The following is a 13,746-nucleotide window of genomic DNA, read 5'->3' as shown; positions in this document are numbered from 1 at the left end:
TATATATGTGGACAAGGAAACCTGAGGGACCTCTCTTAACAGGTATTGTATTATTGCAAGGATCTTTCAGTTTCTCTGTCCCAACCACTTGGCGCAGGGAGTCCACTTGGGCAGGAAGGTGCTTTGGAAGCATCCCCCGTTGGGGCCAGCCTCCTGCCAACCGCCCCAGGTCTATGAGGCAGAGCAGAGACTGATATGCTGCCTGTGCAGAAGGGACCAGAGGTCCAGAGTAACACAGCAAGGAGCAGCGCTGATCTGGGTGAGGCTGGGAGACAGAGACTGAGCAGGAGGCTGCAGAGCAAGAGAATGGATGATACTACATATTAAATTGCACATTTTGTTTTACACACCAGCTTATGTGTTTGCATGAGAGGTTTCCTTTTGGTTCTATTTTTTTAAGCTGATTTTAAACCAAAACGATACTGTGTTGCTGTGTTGGCTTTTTTTCACTATTCCATTTTTCTCTTGTTAATAATGAACTGAATGGGTAAAAAAATCCAGTTTTTTAACTTAATTATTTTTTAAGCTGGTTCTATTGTAAATAGAATCTAGATCTGCAGTGTTTAGTTAGGAAATACTCGACCGGCCCCATGGAACAAATGTACTCGCTGTCTTGTGTTGCTGTGGAAAACCTGGGACGTTGGGCTGGCCCTGTACCGGTAGGCACAGATGAAATGACCCATTCTAGCTTGTGGCAGGATGCTGGCATTCCCTTCTGCATTAGCCACCAGCAGGAAAAGCCCCCAGCTGTGCCTTGGATTTTCCAAATAAGTAACAGAACTGAAAAACTTCTTCCCTCTCTTCCCTGCTCCATGCCAAATTCCCGGCTCTGCTGTGTGCAGGTGGTGGTGGTGGCCTTCCTGGTGGAAGAGCCCTCCTTCCAGCACAGCAGGGACCTCACCTGCTGCTCTGGGAGCTGGGGCTAGGCAGGTGGATGTGTGGCCGCCTTATCTGTTTCTGTCTTTGACGTCTCTGCATAAATCCTTTCTGAAATTGGGCCCTCCTCCCTCTCTCAAGGTCACCTTAGCAAACCAAATGGTGTGCCCTGTGCTCCCAGGTCTGTGGGGCAGGGGGATGCAGTGCTGCACCCATCTGCTGTGCACGGAGGCTGAGACACTTTGTGCTGAGACAGTTGGCCCTAAGCTGAGAAATGTCTGTCTTTGAGGACACTTTTGCTTCCAGACTTGAATGGGGCTCCATCATGGGAACAGAGCCTTGCGTGAAGCTAGGGGAGAACGTGCACAACCTTTGAGAAGACACTGTGTTTCTGGGTACTTGTAGTACAGGCAGAAGAGTGCTCCCACCTTAGAAAGAACGGGCAAAGGCTGTTTCTCAGACACAGTGCGAAGCACCAGAACAAAGGAGGTCTCCATACAAGCACAAGCAGGTAAGTCTTGGCCCATTTTCCCTCCCCCTATTTTATAAGGATAAGTGAACGTGCAGGACGCCTGTCCCCGTTCCTGAAGGTAATGGTTATCAGAGGGTCAGTCAGTGCAGGGTGTGTATGGGCCACAGTTTTCAGTGGGAACGAGCACTGCTGTACAACTGTGGATTTACTGTCTGGGGAAAAGCTGTCTTCACTTGTCCTGCATCACAAGGAGCCCTGCAGGGACCAAGCAGCTTCCTGGGACAGAAAGCAGTGCTGGAGAAGAGATGGGGCTGCTAGCATGGTGGAGAGCAGGAAGGATTCTGCTGTCAGTGGGACTGACCCTGAAGGAGCAACCTCTGGCAATGGATTCCTGTTTGGCATCTAGTCCCCTGCCCCACTGGTCCTGCTCTGGCTGCTATAAACATTGGTCCCTGGAGAAGTGGAGTAAGTGGAAAAAATAGTCCTTAAGATGCTTGTCACATGGTTCCCTTTTTTTTTTTTTTTTTTCCTAATAGCCTGTCTCCCTCTCATCAAGTCACATGGAGAAAAAGATGATGTACTCCATGGCATAACTGACAGTATCGAATCGATCAAACAACACTAGTTGGTTACCAGTGTTTCTTCCAAGGAGACATATATTTTTAATAAACAAGAGTTGCAAAGAACTGTCTTTGAGACCTTGTAGAGTCCTTCATTGTGTGCCAGATCTGGTTTTTTTGGTGCTGATCTTAGCAACTATTGATACAGTCTCTCCACAGCAAACTTGTGTTGATGGTGGTTTAAAGAAAAAAAAATTATAGGGTAGTCACTGGGAACTTGCATAAAAGAAAAATGAGATTTAAAAAAGAGAAAATAAAGAAAGGAAGTAAGCTTATTTACAGCTGTAACCAAGCCCCTGAAAAGCTGTTCTGGGTGGGTTGTTGTTAAACAGGTTCACTCTGGCCTGATGACTTGACACCATAAATGTATTTTGGGTCATGGCTTGAACTGGGGGGAGTTTGCTTTCCAACTGCAGATCAAAGGGTTTATATGCTGCAACATAATTGTTCCTGTATTGGAGATAAAGCCAGCAATGTAAATATATAATGCAGCTAATATAGAGCATCTTTTTACAGTTTAACATGCTGTTTAGACATCAGAGAGGAGAAAGAATTTGTAAAGACAACAAATATCTTTTTCTAGTACCTTAAGGGCAGAGGAGTGTTCACGGGAAGACAAAATGTGGTTAATGGGGTATCATACATTCCTGCCTCAATCTGCTTTGTCCTTTAGCTGACCTAATTGAAAGGTGGGAAGACCTTCTTTTTTAAGTCTTGAATAGTTTTTTCCTTTTAAACTGCCTGCAAGAGAAGTCAAGTGAGATTTCAGGGGAACAGGGGTGTTGTACCAAGCGTGGGCATACAGTTTGCAGCCAGATCACAGTTTATGAAGCCCACTGGACAAATCAAAGTTTAGAAACTCCTTTAACTGATGAGATCAACAGTCTGGTGGTGGTTGTTCATAAAACACTAGAAGATTAAACAGTTGCTAATCAGATCTGATGCTGGCTTTACCACTCCCCAAAATCACACTGTTTCCTTACACAGTGACGGATTTGGAATGATGAAGTTGTTGATGTAAAGCATCCCAGGAACACTGTCGGTTAATACTTGCCGTGGTGGCTGCCAGGCTTCCCTGTGCACCCCACAGAGTTAGTTCCAGTCACTCTTGAGCTGCAGTATGTGAACCTGGAGCCACTCCTCCCTCCACAATCCATGACGATGTCCTGAGCTGATGTGTCATCTTGAAAGGAATGGGGGGTTATGTTCTCAAATAAATAACGCCACTCCGGTAAGGTGAGGACAGCCACTGGAAGTAGTAACCCAACTGCTAAGAGAAGGAGGGTGGCGTGAGAGGAAAGAACTTGCTCTTTTGAAGGTTTTTAATGAGCTATTTTTCTGGCTAAGGACAAATTGCTCTGCCTACCAGGACCTTAGCAAAGTCCTTCTGGACGACACAAGAGCAGAGCATGGTCCTCTTAATGGTCCTGTCTCATTGTGAAAATGTGGGAGGGGTGGTTCTTTTCTCTCCCACACTGTCCTGATCTGCCCTAAGACAGTTCTAGAAAAATTAGACTATAAGCTGCTTGTGCTATAGAGAAACAGGTCTGTGCTTCCGTCTGGAGCTCTGGTTAATTAACTGTGTTGGCCCTTGTTAAGCTGAGGAGCAAAGGATCTGTGAGGCTACTGGAAGAGGAGTTTTAAAGGAATTTAATAATAGTTTTTGCAAAAATTTTCTTTGTTGGCGCCCCAGATGCAGGTACCTGGACAGCTGTCTTAGATATGGCTTTTCTTGGTAATGATGCTTGGCAGCATAACCTTCAAGGACTGCTATTTTCTGCTTTCCTCAAGCTGTCACAGGAGGATCCATGGCACTGAAGCATCTGCTGTAAAGCAGGTTAACTTATCATGTTAAGGTGTCTTTTTCCTTTAAGAATCCTTAGGTACTCCCTGACCTTTAGTGTTTACTTATATCCCTTGCCTCCAAAATGAGGGTCATGTTGCTTGACCTTAGGGTTTTTTTTAACCCTAAGGAAAAACATGAAGTTGTTTGAGTCAGTCAGTGCAGCATCTGTTAATGGTGCATGCACACAGCAGCACTGCAAGAGTAGCAATACTTTGTTGGGGCCACATTTGGCTCACCACAGGGGTGACAATGGTATTCCCCTCCCCCCTTAGTTACAGTGCACTACTTGACAAAAGCTTCTGACAATCCTCTAACGAGCTTCAGCCCTCTTCAATTACTTTGAGTTCTGATTAGTGTGATCAATTCCAAGTGCTGGTGTCCAGACTAGCCCCTCTTCCTGCCTGTCTCTCCAGAATGCCCAATACAGCTACAACATTAACAACAGCAAAGCTTTGCTCAAACTGCATGGTGGGAGTTAGCCCAAGGTGCACCCCAAGTGGAAAGCTGTTGGAGTTCCTACTGCAAGTGCCTCTGGGTGTGAGGTGGCAGAAGGGGCTCCAGGGGTCAGCAGCTATGGCTCTATCTTCTCTGCCTTGCCCCACTCCCAGACTCTTCTCAGCAAGGACTTTTTTTCCTGGGCAGGTTCCCTGCAGCAACCTTCCTAGTGGCTTGGTGGTAAAAATACCCTCTCCCTGGAACTACTCACCAAGTCATGCTGCATTTCCCTTATGCCTCTAGACTGTGGCTGCTCCCCAAATAGTTAAGAAATTATCGGATTAGGAAAAAAAGACAGGGCATAAAATACAGTCTGGGGAAAGGGGAGAAATGTGTGAACTACTGCCCTAGAGGATGCATTTGTATTCTCAGAAGTAAGGAGAAACTCTGCAATTAGAAAGCAAGTGTCCAGTACGCCCTGTAGCTTCGACAATGATGTGTAAATCATAAACTACTGCTGTGATGCCACCCTCTGGAGCAATCTGTTCACATCTCAGGATGAGCACCCAGATGCTGCAACAAACCAGTGACCAATAAAAATAAAAGACTGGAGGAGGAACGAGCAGCACTGATTTATTTTTCTTCCAGGTCAGTTGCTGCTGGCTTAATAAGATTTATACCCCACAGTTATCCTAGCTGGGCTACTGAACTATAAAGCAACATTTAGCCTAGTAAAAGAAACATTGGACCAGCCTATATCTACGCTAGCAAACTCTGCACAAACGCCTGCCAAGCAGAGTGATTACATGCGAACTACCTATTGGGAATGGTCACTGGAAATGCAGGTAATTAAGGTCTGATTCAACTAGGAGAGGTTTTAAGTAGGACAAAAATTCCTATGGTAAAATGTACAGTGCAAATGTGCAAAGAAGAGGTTAGAAGTACTATCAGCAGAGTCTCTAACTGATCTGATCTGGACTCCTTAGTAGTCTGCGTCATAAAAGAAATCAAACTGAGCATCTCCAAGGAAAAAATTCAAATCATTCTGTCTGCAGGCAAAACTACATTTAATGCTTGCTGCCTTCTATGGCTGTATGTAATTACCTGCTATGCTTACTGGGCAAACATGACCTTCTCATCTGGTGCAGTGTGACACCTTTACCTATTTATCTGTTTGTTGAAGTCAGAACTGAGAACGATAATTAAAGGTGGCCTGGCAGGCACCAAGGAGATACTACAGGGAGCAGTGGTTACCTTTGAATTATGGCATCATTTACAGTCCCTGCATTAATGTGACAGCAGCATACAACTCCAAAACTGTGACTCCAAAAGAATTTTCTGTGGCATTCGAGGTCTGAGTTTTTATGGGTCCAAAGGAGTTTGTTAAATAAACAGACAGCATATTGTGCATTAAAGACATGAAAGCAATGGCTCACAGAGACACAAATTAGACCTAGTGAACTGAGCACACTAGGTGGTTTTACTCTAAACAGATCCATCCTCCTATGTGTGTCTCACAGGAGCCATCTGCATCAGGCAGCTGGGTGATTTGTCTGGGCACCATAAATGGAATGCCACGGAAGTGCAGTCCACTGGCTTCCACTGCTTGTAGTAAACCTCACTCTGAAGAATAAAGGCCCTGTGGTAGACCTCAGGAATAAGAACACATGCATAACCTCCAGTTGAACATATTTTTGCTTTCATCTTCTTTGCATCTGGCTTGACTTTCCACAAAGGTACCTTCCTGTTCCTACCAACAGGTAGTTCTATCTAGCTGAGCCTGAAGAGCAACAAGGCATTTCACAGCAAACTCCCCGGCAAGGGCACAGCTCAGGCAGCACTAGCCTCACCTACAGCATCTAGTGTCTTGCTGTCACAGGCACCAGATCCTATAAACTTTGCAATACTTCTCTGTTTGCCCCCTTCAATGTAATTCACTCCTTTAAGGAGTCCCGTTCTCTCACTATTATCCAGAAGCTGATACTAGCCAGTGCAGTACTGCAAAGCATCTAGTACAATATATTCCTGCTTAATGTTGCTGTAAATGCCACACTGATTTATGTGTCTGCACGTACCTGCCTTCAGGAAATGACTCTGTATCCAGCTGCACAGCAGACATGAGGATGTGGCAGCTATGCTAAGGGCTGGTTTCTAGCTTCATCCATTTACCAGCCTATTTTTATGTGGATTTGGGGGATTTCATGCTGAACTGTGACTGGTGTGTTAGTTAGTAGTTGTTGCAAGAGACGAATCAGAGATTGCTCAGACAGATCTGATCTCATAGTTAAGTTTACTGAGTTCTAATCAGTAAATTTAGGTATGTAAAATATTTAATAAGTACAGATGGATTGGTGGTCAATACTATTTACTACATTTAAAGTTAGACTGAGATACAAAGATTATTGTTAAGCTTACAATACATATCTTAAAGTTACATGCATACAAAAAATGTCACTTACCAATCCATCGATGTCTGGTGTCAGGTAAGGGACCTCTCAGCCTTGAGGGGTAACCTTGCGAGGTGTCCCTACTCAAGGGGAGATCACTGCTGTGCAGCCAGCTGCTATGGAGGGAGAGCTTAATGGATCCCGATGGCTGCAGGTACTTACAGCACGAAGTGGTTGATTTGTAGTCAGATTTTCTGCTGCGTTAATGCATTTCAGCCACACATCAACCCAGTCTCTAGCCAAACAAGTTTTTTTGGGGCTTGGTGCTGAGTTTCACTGATAGCCTCACACAATAGGATTAACTTGGATTAGGCCTACTTGCTGAGCATCTGCCTGGACCAAAATTCAGTTAGTTCAAACAGGAGGAGTGCATCTGTCATAGTGGTCTACAAACAGCAACAGCTAGTCAAAACTTTAACTTCTTCTGTGAGCTAAATAGTACCAGCTCTTTTTTATTCTAACTAAATTGTGAAACTGGCAAACAGCTCTGAATTCCTGTCCATACTGAAATGGACGGAAAACTAAACAATCAAGATAAATATTTATGTAGCAAAGCAGTTATGACATCCAGAGGAGATGCCTGGTCTTGGAACACTTTTATTGTTCTCACTGCCACTTGCTACTAAAATCAGGTATTTAAACCAACCTGTTACGCAACAGCAGACACATCTCATGAAAAAGTTAAGTATTTATTTCTAACTCTTATACAGCTCCAGATAATGAAAATTATTTCCTAGAGCAAAACAATTACATTTCTTCAACACTTCCTAAAAAGTGCATAACTTCAATGCCATCAAGAAGGAGATGCTGGTTTCTTTTCCACTGCTCCCATGACCCCATGCCTTTGCAGAGCTAATGGCCTCTTTCATCCAGCAGAACATTTCCAAGAGAGACTGCTGTCCTCGTTTTTGCAGCTGTGGCTGTCACTATTATTCTTCATTTGGAAGAAACGCTTTTGCTCTGTCCAATTTGTCCAGAACCTCACTATAAAGACCAATCATCTGGAGAACATAAGCACCATAGTTGTCAACAAGGATGGATGAATTTGTATCGTTCAACTAGGTAATACAACAAAGTGACAGGGAACAGAAGCAAGGGAATAGGTGGGAGACTACCACCAGCTTCTAAACCTAAAATTTCAGATTGATGTAGATTTTGGCAGATTAAAATACAGTGATTCAAGGAAAAAAAAACTTAAATCAGTGCGACCTAAAAAAGGTGGTTTCATTTATACTGACATAAAGCTTAGTTTATAGCTGAGTCTTACATCAGTGAATAAACCTATCCAAAGAATCACAGCATGGTTGAGGGTGAAAGGGAGTGATCTCAATTCTTAATTGTCTTAATTGATGTACTTAAAATGGTATAAAAGTTGCAACCAGCTCTTGATTGTCCAGCTCATGCAAAAGAGAATGAATGATGACTGCATATATCAGCCAGGCTGCACTGTGCTGCAATCAAGGGAGGAGCACCAGCCAAATACTGTACAGAGAAGCTTACTTGTGACAGAGTGAAAAAAAAAGTGTAATTGCTTTTTACAGAGCTGCTAGCCCTGAAATTTCTTCCTCACAGAAGTGGCTAAGCTACACCTGAAAAGATGAGCTTTAATGATTTTATTCACATCAGCTTAAACCCTATTTATACGGCATTAATTTATACTATAAACCAAGCTTGAAAGTATTCATACAACAGCTGATTTAAACTGGTACAGCACCTTGACTTTAGTGAAAGCAGACAAGGTACAAGGGTTCTCCCATGGTCACAAATAGTCAAAAGTTTCTTTCCAGTTAGCCATTTACCTGGTCCTTCGAGTAAAAGGACACTACATTACTCTTTCTATTATCTATCAAAATTTTTATGGCTTCACTTTTAGCATCAAGCTCCCCTAAAATATTTAGGTACCATGCTTCTCCTGAAACTCTCTGAAGATCATCTGTAGTGGTTTTTCACCCAGATCCATATCTCAAATTCAGGTCAGACATCCAATCCCACATCCTCAAATCCATCTGCTTACACTTACATGGCCTTCATAGCTTTTCTTCAGAGATCCTAAGTGATTGAGGAAACGCATTCCTAATCCACACCACTGCCCAGCTTCCTTATATTTACCAACGGTATACAGAAATATTCCTGTATTCCAGGCTCTTGTCATCAACCAAAGGATTTCCATCTCTGGGTAAGCATCCTGGAGTAGAAAACAAGATGCAGCAGCTCATCAGAAAACAGTGTCTTCACTTTAAACCTGACAAGTCAAGAGTGCATCAGAGTTTAGAGTGGGAAAACAGCTGGTTGGTGTTTTTTTTTTTCCTCTTAAGCAAAGGGCAATTCCTTCTTAGCCACCCTGTACTTTACAGTTCATCTGCACTGCTGTCAAACAGCTTGTTTCCAACATGGGTAAGTCATGCTGCAACTACCTATTGGTAGTTTGAAAATACAATTCAGTGGGACTGTAAATGATGCTGGAATGGGAGCATGCTTTCCAACAGCCTATCTGTAAACACGCTGAACTTGCTGCTGCGGTACTTTCCAAACAGTACTGAATAGCAGGACATAGTTGCTCACTACAGATTAGAAGCAGCAGATCTTGTGTCTTCAGAATTTCTCTATGCACTATGGCAATGGCTTGCCAGAGTGAAAGCTGCCCTTATAACTGCAGAACAGAAGCCAGAGTACCCAGCAATACTTTGAACTTGGTGGGGAACTGATTCAGCAGGGAAGGGAAGGACAAGCAATTATTTATTTGCCGTGCAAATCCTTTCAGGGAGGCTGGAAGGACTTCTTTTCCCTCTTTGGTAGATACTTCTCATCCTAAGTAGGAGGGCACAGAGTGAATTTCTGAACTGCAGCATCCATTTCTGAATAGCAGGTATAAATCATGACTGGTGTACCATCTTTCTAACTGATAATGTACTGCTGTGCTGCCCCAGTGTCCTTCTCTTAGCGTGGTACCATTAGTACCTTCTGCCATGAGCAAGACTGCAAAAGGCAGCCTTCTAGTACTGTGAAATTTTCCTGTTGTGAGTATCAGTCCACGTTAACATTTCATTCACACCCCGAAACAAGAACATTATCAAAGTTAAACATGAGAACTTCGGTGAAAGGTGGCACAAATGTGGACACGTTCTTTTTTCGGGAAGTCATCAACAGCGTATCTTTATGCCACTTTTATAAAAGAAGAGACATTCAAACCTGACTAAAGAAACAGCCATGCAACGGACTGAAGCTATGAAACACAGTATTGGTTTCATTAGTCCTGAACAGGAATACTCCTTAACTGATTTTTACCTATGAAATTCTAAGTAAAAATGTCTGACTTCCGAAGTACACCTGCCTTCACCTGCTTCAGGCCTGAAAGGAGTAGCAGAAATGCTTACTGAAAGAAAGATTTTACTTTCTATATACCTGTCCTCACAGAAACAAGGCATGTGGTGCCACAAGTACTGACAGGACACGAATCTAGTTCAAGGTCATTTGGAAAAAACAGTAACATAGTAAGTTCCCAAATACATTTAACAAAACAGAGCTGAGGAAAAAAAAACAAGACTGGTATCCAAATTTTAGCCAGCTTTAAACTGCTCTAGAAAAGTAATCTGCCACAAGTACTGACAGGACACGAATCTAGTTCAAGGTCATTTGGAAAAAACAGTAACATAGTAAGTTCCCAAATACATTTAACAAAACAGAGCTGAGGAAAAAAAAAACAAGACCGGTATCCAAATTTTAGCCAGCTTTAAACCGCTCTAGGAAAGTAATCTGCATTTTAAAAAACATATTAAGCATAAGAATATAGAAAGCAAGAGGAGGAAAGATGGATGTTCTAGCTCAAGATGCTTCTAACATAAGAACTGAAAATTTGGCCTTAAATGTCTCTAAAAAAGCCCTTAAATATCCAGGGAAATTCATAATTCAGTCATAATCCAAGAGGCATTTCTTTTGAGGTAATTTCAGTGTATCTTCTTTTACTGAAGAAGTCTTAGCTGCTCCACATATAACACAATATAATGTTCAATCTACTAATTATTCTCAGTCTGATGAGAATTTTTTAAGTGTGCTCCGGATCATCTCTCAATCTCTTGTTTTCCTGTTCAACTTACTGTGCTGCTGACTATGCTCAGAGCATCTTCAAAGTAGTACCACACCTCCTGCAGTACACAGGCATCCAAGTCTGTTAATCCAGTCGGCAAAGAAAGGTTAATCAAACTATGTACACATTTGCTGAGAATTGAAACAGAGCAAAAGAGAAAAAGTTAAATACCGTATGCACGAACAGCTACTTGTTAGCATCAGCAGCACACTAACTTATGTCTCTATGATTGTCGGACAGACATGTCCACCTTGGTGCTTACTACACTCACATTCTTATAGCAGAAATATACTTTTTCCCAATACCAGATCTTATTCATACAAACCACACAAAAAGGGAGCCAAGAGCAGCAAGTGCTTCATTATTTTCATTGCTGGGCTCTAAAGTAACATAGAAGAAAAGACATAGTATTTTCTAGGGTGCTACACATGACAGCGAGAAAAAAGTACCTTTTCTAACTTCACCAACAAGAACTAATCAGTCTTCATCCTCAGAAAATCAGTAACAAAGACATGGTTTCTGAAAACCAGCCTGTCTTTCTCGGTGTGAAGTGAGAAAGGTAATATTAACAGTTGCCCTTGCCCAGTGGTTACTGCAAGGAAGTCAAGAAAGAAGAAAAAAATCCTTTATAGGATCCTTTATGGGACACACACCACATTGTTTTTCAGATTCCACAAGGTACAGCTGTTGGAGAGCCAGTTACCCACCAAAATAAATTACGTATGTATTATGGCATCATATCACTAACTTACAATTCATGGTTTTCTTCTCAGTCTTTAATTTCTCTTCACTTCATTGTCTTTGAAATACCTAGTCCACTACTGCAGAACAATATCTGAAATAAACACCTTCCTCAACAAGAAATAGCCAGAGACCTCTTCTAGGTCCAATTTCCATTTTCCTTCCTCAACAGATTCATTTATTGGAAGTACAACTGTTTCAGAAAATATCCCAAGTAAACAAACTGCAGTTAACACATCTACTAGACAGTAATACTTGAGAGGTACATTGGCTGGCCTGCAAGAACTGGAACCTTGCACATAAGCTAAAATCCAGTTTTTTTCAAATTGCAGGCTTTATTCCCTGTCAGCATTTCCAGTCACAGGCTCATGGCAAAGCTATGTGATAACACTAACCTAAATTTCACAGCATCAATGACAGCCTGTTTTCTGTGAAGGTTAAGTGCACTCTTGAGAGCTTTCTTACACAGTACAGGATACCGAGCTGGAGATTCCATTGCTAATGCTTAAAAGCAAAAGAAAACAGGGAAGAAGAAAGAAATTACTGGAGTCAGACTTTAATCTCATTGGTCACCAAACTTAAACTACAGCATGTTGCGAGATCCCTTGTAACAAACAACCGAGAAGAGATTTGCTTAATGCCTGGGCTGGTCACAAGATACTGCTGCTCTACTACTTTCTCACTGCGCACATCATCAATGAGGACCACAAGGAAGAAGCATAGTAGGTTTCATAATTTACAAATACTCTCACTGCTGTTTACTTTGGGTGCAGTAACCCAAAAATATTGGGGGGTGGGGGGTGTCTAAAGTAAAGATTGTCTCCTTGAACATGAAAATCTGTACAGAAAAATTAGGTAGGGGTGGGATGTCAGTATGGTGTTTCCAAGCCCAGCTGTGTGCTCCCTCAAGACAAGTGAGATAAGTAGTTGTTTATGCACTCCTACAGAATCCCCTCCAAAGATCTGACATGGTAGTTCTAAATTTTACTCATCTTCCTTGGATCCTACTCGAGATTTCTCAAGAAGGCATGACTAGAACTCTGTGATGAAAGTATGATAGTATATATATATACACTGGTTTCAAGCACAGCCTGCTGTGGACCCACAGCTAAACAGCTAAAAACTCCCCCACCAGTACACACAGAAGACAAGGGGGCCAGTAATACATAAGAATGGAAGCTTGCAACGGCAAGGACCAACAGGAGGAAGAGGCTTCCCCCGTAGCCTAAGGTGCCCCTGCAGAACCACTTCCCCACTCTGCAGATGGAAGAGGAAAGACCTGTTGCATTATGAGAGACGCTGGAGCCAAGTAAGGCAGCCTGATCTGCTCCCCATACAACAACGAGCATAACCAAGAAAAGGCGATGGGTGATAACAGTAGGAGACTCTCTTCTTGAGAGGTAAGGAGCCAACCATTTGCCCACCTGACCCACTCTCTAGAGAGGTGTGCTGCTTATGGGGGGGTCTCATATCAGAGATGTCACCAGGAGACTACTAAGCCTCATACAGCCCACTATTATCCACTGCTGTTGTTCCATGTGCACCCCAGAGACACAGCTGAGGAGTATTTCAAAATACAGATTACTGTTGCCGACAACCTAAACATCTTTGCTTCAGGACGAAATATATATGTTAGGCCCATTTTCTGCATGCTGCACAATACATGATAATCTTGGTCACCCCAAATGAACAGGAAAGAGCAACAAAAGCTGGTTTTTGTGACTCGAAGAACTATGAAAGTACAAATGCAGTCCTTACATGCAATGATTTCTAGTGTCTTGACTTCTATTTGCGGTTGCTCCCATACTGACTCCATAAGATTGTGGAGTGTTGGATCATTCAGTTTGGATCTTGCTTCAAATTCATAAAGCAGCAACAATGTGTCTGTTGGGTCTTTAGCAAAATCTCCTACAGAAGAGACAGAATTGCATGTATGCAATGATTAATTTTCTTAAAGCCACATGGTATACCATAAGGTATAAATTTTGCTTCCAATAGGCAGGAAAACCATTAAGGTAATCAGATTTAACAGCAGAGTAAGCGGAACTGTGAAGCAGTCTTTGACCGAAACGTCAGATATCAAAGTACAAACCCCCCAAACCACCATGCCTCACCCTCAGAAAAAAAATCTCAATTGTCTGTAATTGGCTAAATTCATGTAATCCTCCTAGGCAAGGGAATAGCTACTAGGGAAGCCATTTTCATAGACAAGTAAAAGAGATCTC

At 42.5% G+C, this 13,746-nt stretch overlaps 1 protein-coding gene across 1 annotated transcript in view; it reads right to left on the bottom strand.

Annotated features, from left to right (window-relative positions):
* Nucleotides 1–7,625: 7,625 nt before the first annotated feature.
* The window catches only part of TEX11 (testis expressed 11), a gene marked incomplete at its 5' end in the record, with an annotated part of 32,684 nt that continues 26,563 nt past the window's right edge, over nucleotides 7,626–13,746 (bottom strand). The window contains 5 exons of the mRNA XM_010078649.1: nucleotides 7,626–7,697; nucleotides 8,717–8,881; nucleotides 10,791–10,911; nucleotides 11,917–12,025; nucleotides 13,280–13,429. Of these exons, the coding sequence (XP_010076951.1) occupies nucleotides 7,626–7,697; nucleotides 8,717–8,881; nucleotides 10,791–10,911; nucleotides 11,917–12,025; nucleotides 13,280–13,429 (617 nt within the window). The remainder of the gene's footprint in view (nucleotides 7,698–8,716; nucleotides 8,882–10,790; nucleotides 10,912–11,916; nucleotides 12,026–13,279; nucleotides 13,430–13,746) is intronic.

The sequence above is a fragment of the Pterocles gutturalis genome, unplaced genomic scaffold, assembly GCF_000699245.1.
Source record: "Pterocles gutturalis isolate BGI_N339 unplaced genomic scaffold, ASM69924v1 scaffold10833, whole genome shotgun sequence".
Classification (NCBI taxonomy): Eukaryota; Metazoa; Chordata; class Aves; order Pterocliformes; family Pteroclidae; genus Pterocles; species Pterocles gutturalis.
This window is presented reverse-complemented; position numbering and strand designations above follow the sequence as displayed.